The sequence below is a fragment of the Symsagittifera roscoffensis genome, chromosome 4 (genome assembly GCF_963678635.1).
Source record: "Symsagittifera roscoffensis chromosome 4, txSymRosc1.1, whole genome shotgun sequence".
NCBI classification, from domain to species: Eukaryota; Metazoa; Xenacoelomorpha; order Acoela; family Convolutidae; genus Symsagittifera; species Symsagittifera roscoffensis.
In genome coordinates this window covers 5,313,024-5,320,449 of record NC_087065.1, presented here as the reverse complement: position 1 = coordinate 5,320,449, position 7,426 = coordinate 5,313,024, and the positions used below count along the sequence as shown (strand labels likewise).

Genomic DNA, 7,426 nt, shown 5'->3' with positions numbered 1-7,426 from the left:
ACAAAATCTTATTTTAGATCACTTAGTTAGCATCATTGTTTCGGATTTTAAAAGAAAAATAATATCCACGTGCTCGGTTTAGTTTTTTTGGAGTGGTTGTTGTGTCCTGGTCTCAAATTTGAAAAACCAGTCCCCTGGTTTTGAAAATTGACGTTTTAGCTAGTTTGGGAAACTAACTAGCGATATATTTCAATTACTAACGCGTAAGCGGCGGCTTAATCCCTCTCAGAAACTGTTCAAATGGGCACAAGGACAGCTCTAGGATCTTATAATTACGTTGTTAGACGCTCAACACATCACTATTTTTTTGTCAAACTTATTTTGAAAGTCCCCCCAAGCTAATAAAAGAATGATTGTAACTTAAATTTTTCCAATTGTTCAATTTCATCAATTGTTACTTTTTCTCAAAACTTTTTAAAAATATTGTCATAGATTTTAGAGGGCAGTCGAGCTATTGAAGATTTCGCCATGTTATGCGCAGTTTTTTTTTTAGTTTTGAGTGCTTTCTTAGCTGGAATAAGCTCGTCTTTAGTTTGAATAAACAATCCAAAGTATTAAAACATAAAAAAACGGTGGGACAAAACAAACCGCGCTTTGCGTTTCGAATCGCCAAAAATTTAAAAAGAATTGATTGCTGCTAAATAGATTGGGTAAATTTTTGATTTTTTTATGTGGACAAAAGTTTCACAGGTATTTTTTTTGATCAGCAAAGTTTGTCTTCAGAAAAAACCCTTAGCTGGTAGAACTTTTCCTTGAACTTTGAAGACTCTAGTTTCAAAGACACTTTCAATCTCGTTTGTGTAGATTTGTAAAACTCTTTGATCTCTAAGCTTCGTTCAGCTTTTGCTTCGATCTCTTTTAAAACTGTCTGTTTTATTTGTACTGTGTTTCTTCTTATTTGTGAGCTCCCAATTAAATTTTTTAAAAAATGAACACTTTTTGCAGTTTTGAAAAAAAAAACTCAACGGGATAAGTGGATGTCAATTTCACATTTACAATTTACATATTTACAAAGGCGTCATTAATATTAACAAAAAATTATCACTATGGAGTTCGATAGAAAATTTCAAATAATTACAAGTTTATCCATGAAAGCTTCCATAGGTTGTCACATTAAATTCTTCAATCAGTAATGATACAAATGAGTCAATACATCTGAGGATAAATTGTGGTAAGTCATGGTCCTTAATGTTAGTGCCTTATTTTTAAGTGATTTCAATAAGTTTGTTGATATGGTTAAAATTGATCGGAAAACACAGAAATCACCAATAATTTAGCTTTTTTTTCATTGAATTTTGGGACCGAAAACTTTGTCCCAGATAAAATTATCTTCAATCTTTTCCAGCTTTTTCACGAAATTTTTTATCGAGAGATTTCTTCTTCTTTGGCGCCATTTTTGAGGTATGTGCTGGTCGATAGGAGCCGAGTCATCCAGATAGTATGGCAGTCGGATAGCAAATCCACATTCTCTGATGATGTCGTAGTCGTCAGTCGGTGATTTGGACTTTGTTCTGTGATATCCAATAAAAACGGATCTGCAATGAATCTGATCTTCGCCTAACTCACTAAATAATCTTCCTAATAGCTGTAATTTATCTCTGTTTCCGTATAACTTCCCTTCTGGGAAAAATTTGAGTCCCGAGCGAGATTCGATCCTACTTTGCTGGACATAGAATTCACGTTTGATTCCAATATGGGCTTCTTGTAGACCAGTAAAAAACGGAAATAAGTGGTCATAACTTAAGTTGGAATTGAGTGTAACCAACTGTTCTAATCTTACTGTTGGTGTAAAATGAATAACATGTGATTTTTCCTTTTGAACAAATGAGCTTAGCAAGTTTAAAGAGTCATTGGTAACAAACGTGCAGCCGTCTAGAAGGAAAACCCAATCCGCTCCATGTTCGAACCCAATCTCGAGACCCAGATTTCGGGCTCTATTGACATTAAACGCTTCCTTGAAATTACAGAGATGTACAACTATAATGACTGTGATTTAAAAAGTATGCAATCAAATTGTCTAAGAGTTAAGCCGAACTTAAAACCTTTTTCGTGCGGTGATTACCAATTTTCAAGACATTGACGAAGATTTTAAAAGGTCTGATTTTTTTTCCTGCAACACTAAAAATTATATTTCACAAATAATTTGAATAACTCAAACAGCTGACCAATTTTTTTGCAAAAACCAAAAACAAAAAACAATCTTTTGAAAACGCAAGTGCAGATATATCGACAACGATCCGATTACAACGAAGATTGTTGTTACAACAAAATTGTTGTTGAAATTATATTTTTGGAAAACTGTTTTGATAGTGTAAGTATTGTTTTATAATTTAGATTTTATTCTAAAGACAATCGCCATGTTTTTTCAGCCGCATAACTAAAACCCTTCACCATTTTACAGAAAAGTTTGAAAAGCATAATTTTTGTGGCTGTTTTTCCGTACGATATTTCGCTGAGGATGTTATTTTGATCTAATTAGTCGTTGAACATCCCCTGTAAAGTCCTCTCAAACTCAGACTGCGATCAATTTGATTGATAAAAAACCATTCGCTGTGCTCCTTAAGTAGCTTGATTAACTTTCGCAGTTTTTCTCCATCAATAATCGAATGCAGAATCCAGAGCCGGTAAAAGTTTTTGGGTAGTTTTTCGTTTTCAACAATAAATTTGGTGCTTAGAAAAGTTTGATTTTCTGAGTGCAAAGGTGGCAGGTCATTACTCAGATATCGTACAATGAGATAACGGAACGATTTTTGAGGCTGTTGAAAAAATAAGTTTCGGCGAGAGGGGGTTACTGTCATGGGGTACTTTTTGCTATTTGCGTCTTCCAGCTTTTCAGGCTGGAAATTCAAGTAAATAATCCCAATTATTAGCCATTGAATAAAAAATGGTGCAAAAAATAACCGAGCTTTTCTCAACATAACAAATACCAGATTTGAAAAGCTGATCAATGGTCTACACTAAGTAGACAACTGCGTAAGCAGACCTGTCAGTAAGCAGAACAATTTGACAATACTCAAGATTGATCAGTTGGAAAGGATATTAAGTAATTTTGATATAATTATTCAAAACTGGTCAGAAAATAACTTTTTTAAACCGAAATTGTTCAAATTCAGTTGATATTTGAAATAACGTTACGAGACACAAAGTTGTTCAGATTTGTTCGTGTATTATTATATTGAAAATATATATTTGCGAAAACCGCCTTATAGATGCAGAAAGTGAATATTTTGTCTGCAAACTGACCTGTCTGCTTGGTGCTCTGAATTAATCTGAATTAATCTGTCTATGAATGCGTGGATCTATTGTTAAGAACACAATTTTTTTGATCAATTGACATATGTTTATAATATATTGTTGTATATTTATATATATTATTTAGCTGTTAAAAATGAAAATGAACTGAAGTATAAAATATAATCACTTCAGCTGTTTGCCGAACTTAGATTTATGAATCAAATCTCAATGTTTTCTACAACAAAACTCAACAAACAGTCTTATATCAAGCTGAGTTTCAGGTGATTTGATGAAAAAATAAAAATGGGCTGATGTTTAAAATATAATCGCTTTATTAATTTGCTGAACTTAGAGTTATGAATCAAAATTCAATGTTCTTAAATGTGTGCTTTCAAAGAAAAAAATAACTATTATACAGCAGTTTCTACCTTTTTTTTAACACGTTAGTAATCATTGAGCTAAGTGGTACAAAAATATTTTGTAAAGCGACGCCAATCCCACAAAATGAATTGATTTTTCTATAATTCTGAGAAAAACCTCCAAAAAAGGAAACATTACCTCACATATAACTAATTTGATGACATTAAACAGCACCTGTCGGCTTAATACGGGTTTTTTCATGGGGAAAAAGCTAAGAGGATTTACAATTTTCAAAATTATTAGACGAAATGAAGCATAAAGCAGTTACGATAACTGTGGACATAGTGATTCTTTTGTTTATAGCCAAAGTTAGACTTAACGGTTAAGCAACAAGCTTACCCACTCGAGGTGCTCATTTTACGTTTCGACTGTCAAAGTCGAACACATGTCAGTCCTGGACCCAAAAAAAGTCGAGACAGTGGTTTGAGTCAAGCGCAAATTCGAATCATACCACGAGTACGGTCGAAACAAACCTCGAGCACGGTCGAAACATAGCTCGAGTACATTGTCCCGCGGTAATTCGCGCGAAAAAGTAGAAAAACTCCATTCGAATCTTCACATTTTTTAAACATTTGTGGAATAGCAAACTAGTATTTCAAAAAATGGAAAATTAGTTTAAAGTAGTTCTTTTCTAAAAAAAAAGAATAAAATTGTAGTTCTAATTATTTCTAATCAATAACTTTTAAACTTGGATAAGTCGTGTTGTTTCAAAGTCGAAGCATACCCGAATTTGGTCGAGCACGGTCAAAAAATATCTTGCTTGGGTCGAGCACGGTCTAAACGTAACTTGCTTGAGCCAAGCACGTTCGACCATATTTTTTTGGTCAAGGGGGGTCGAGGATAAAGATAAAGAGTTTTGGTCGAGCACGGTCGAAACATACGAAATTTTGGTCGAAATGGTCGAAACATACCATTTTTTGGTGAAGACGTTCAGATCAAACCAGAAGCACGTTCCGGGTAGTGAAAAACACACTAAACGACATGCTCAAAATATATAACAGATCATTTATGAAAAACTCCTCCTCCCCCATAGTAAAGTCAAAACACCCCCCCAAAAAAATAATTATAATACTAACGACATGAAACTCATAAGACCATAAGCAGAGATGATTAGACCTGCGCATAAAACAATCCAGATCCCTTGGCCCCCCGGCCCAACTGATTTTGGTTTCCGGAAGGGTAAATCGCCCTATTAGAACCTAGCGGGAAGTAACCTAACTTGGTATGTTGAAGACCTAGATGAAGGAAAATTAAGTTTGGACAGGAGGACCCTCTGTACTTCTACTTCCGGTATGTTTCCTAAAATAAACAGTCCACTATCCGGCTCCAGGAGGCCCTTTTTTGCTTTTTGGGCCCAACGAACGTAGTGAGACAAAACTTTGAGACATGACAGGTAGTTGCAAGATACATCTGAGAATATAGTATAATTAAATCAGGCAAATCGATCAAAAAATTTTTAGAAAACCCACCTTCTAAAACGTTATCAGGTATTTCGGGCAAAAAACAGGCCAAAAAAATTCGATTTTAATGGCTGATACAAACATCAATTGTCACCCAAAAAAAACTCCTTGTGGCCAAATATTTCCGGCAGCTCCGTCAGGTGTTAATAGCCCATTCATGAAAACAGTGATGAGGGACATTAAAAATGAGCCGAGAACTATTGAAAGGATGTGCATAAATTTGATCGGTAGGAACCCCCAGAGAAACCATCTCAGCTCTAAGAAAATGAACACCTGGGGGGGGGGGGACTTAGTAGTGACTTTTTATTTAATTTTAAAAGTTAAAGTCTTAAATTGCATAAAAAGCTAGGGTTTGGAATGAAGGCCCATCTGGTAATTGAGGTGAGTCTACCCATAGGAGAGGGACTTAAATTTTAAAGAGTACTTGGTATTTATTTTTTTTGCATTAAATTAGAACTTATTAAGTGCAGAGGTGAATGAAAGTTGGGCCAGTTGGACTAAACTTTGGAATATAACTAGACCAAAAAAAACTGTTCCTAGGGATTTTGAGATTAAAGAACTTTGACAGAGCAGTGAAGTTTCATGAGCACCAAAATTGGACAGGATTTTCAACCAGCTCCTCGGAGATGGTTTACTGGAGCAATTGCACTGTGAGAAGATATTTTCCCCTGATAGCTAAAATTGTCACACCGTGCTAAAGTCAGATAACTCCCCGAAAAGGATTTAAAAATGCTAATTCCTCGAATATCATAGAACCCTTCATAAAACTGATTAGACCAGGGCCTGGAAAAAACCAGACCACTCAAACCCATCTCGACTTAAGTGATATCGGTTACCGCAAAAGTAAACCGCCCTACTAAAACTCATTATCTAGCTGCGGGATATGGACTAAGACATGGCACATTGAAGACCTAGATTTAAAAAAACCTATAATTGGTAATGGGGAAATCTGATCGTTTATGTTCGGTATTATGCCGAAATCAGAGAGTCCACACTCAAGCTTCAAGATGTCGGTTTTTGGCCCTAAATGAACACAGTGAGCCAAAGTTTTGAGATATGACAGGTAGTGGCACGATACATCAGACCCTCTATACCATAATCATAAAAAACGAAAAAAGTAAATAGTCAATGCTTTTCGAGTAACAAAACTCATCATCAGCACATATCGGAAGAACAAAAGAAAACTTTAAAAAGCAATAAAATTACACACACTGTTAGCACCAGAAAACTTTTTTTATAAAAGTTATGGGTAGACGACAGTTAAGTTGCAGCAATATTGAACCGCAGCCGCACGTGTCTGTATGTTCCTGGATTCCAGAGACAAAACATGTTCCAAAATGTAAGTGGATTCCGCGTACAAATAGCTGTAACTTAAATTTTGTCGGCACCTTGATTTTGTTGCGGATTCCGCAACGAGTGAATATATGTAATTGCTCCTGATTCCGCACTTGTAAGCGGATTCCGCAAATATAAGTGGATCCCGCAACTTTATGCGGGTTCTGCCCACAGTTTGCGGATTCTGCTCTCAATTTGCGGAATCCGCTTACACTTTGCGGATTCCGCTGACAGTTTGCGGATTCTTTTTACTGTTTCGGCTTCCGCGACAGCTTAAGTTTACTAAGCACATATATTTTTATTTGTTCATAGATTCAACAAACTGGTTCCGGATTGCACACATTCTGTTGCGGATTCCGCAAAGTTGCCTGTTTTTGGAGCAATTTTCAGCAACACAGTGTTTTAGCTTTTTGTCCGTTGAATCCAAAACAGCAGAGAAGATCAAAGAAAAATACCAATGTTGCGGATTCCCCAACAAATCCGATTTTTGCCTGTTGCGGAATCCTCTTACAATTCACAAAAAGCACAGTTTGGCCCCGTAATGAGTTTTAATTGCAGTTGAAGTTTAAAAAAGTTCGATTAAAGACAAAATAAACTAAAAATTCGATTTCGAAACCTCGGAAACGTTGTAGCCTTTTGGCGTCGTTTGTCGATCCAAAAAGACGGTCATTAACACTAATATTAAGCAAACAATGCGATCAAATTTTATCTTTCTGTTGTATTTTGTATTTTTTGTTTAAATTTTAGTTCATTTTTTTGGAATTTCAGATTTCAACTCAATTTTAATTGGATAACAACATAACAGTTAATAGATTTCTAAATAGAACTCTGCGGTGTTCAGTTGCGTCTTCCAAAACTTATTGTTCCGACTTTCGAAGAAAATGAAATATTTATGCTCGGTGTGGTTCTTTTATTCAGTCAATTTTGACCGATCGAAATAATAATTTGCAACAAATCTTATGCCCCATTGAAGATAT

At 35.3% G+C, this 7,426-nt stretch overlaps 1 protein-coding gene across 2 annotated transcripts; it reads right to left on the bottom strand.

The window, feature by feature from the left end:
- Positions 1 to 977: 977 nt before the first annotated feature.
- LOC134844362 (uncharacterized) lies at positions 978 to 3,413 on the bottom strand. 2 transcript variants are annotated; one of them, XM_063861012.1, is made up of 3 exons: positions 3,244 to 3,413; positions 2,489 to 2,969; positions 978 to 1,950 (listed from the first exon to the last, which is right to left on the bottom strand). In XM_063861012.1, exons 2-3 carry the CDS (start codon positions 2,916 to 2,918, stop codon positions 1,286 to 1,288), a joined length of 1,095 nt encoding a protein of 364 aa, XP_063717082.1. In that variant the 5' UTR covers positions 2,919 to 2,969; positions 3,244 to 3,413; the 3' UTR covers positions 978 to 1,285. The 2 variants fall into 2 exon arrangements, with proteins under 2 accessions (XP_063717082.1, XP_063717081.1); XM_063861011.1 differs by having other exon boundaries at positions 2,489 to 3,413.
- Positions 3,414 to 7,426: the final 4,013 nt, after the last annotated feature.

Excerpts from the sequence above, each read along its gene's own strand:
- LOC134844362 (XM_063861011.1), bottom strand. The coding sequence starts at position 2,918 with ATGTTGAGAAAAGCTCGGTTATTTTTTGCACCATTTTTTATTCAATGG. Across the intron at positions 1,951-2,488 it reads GAGAGGACTTTACAGGGGAT|CGTTTAATGTCAATAGAGCC; the intron begins GTTCAACGACTA and ends ATTTCAAGGAAG.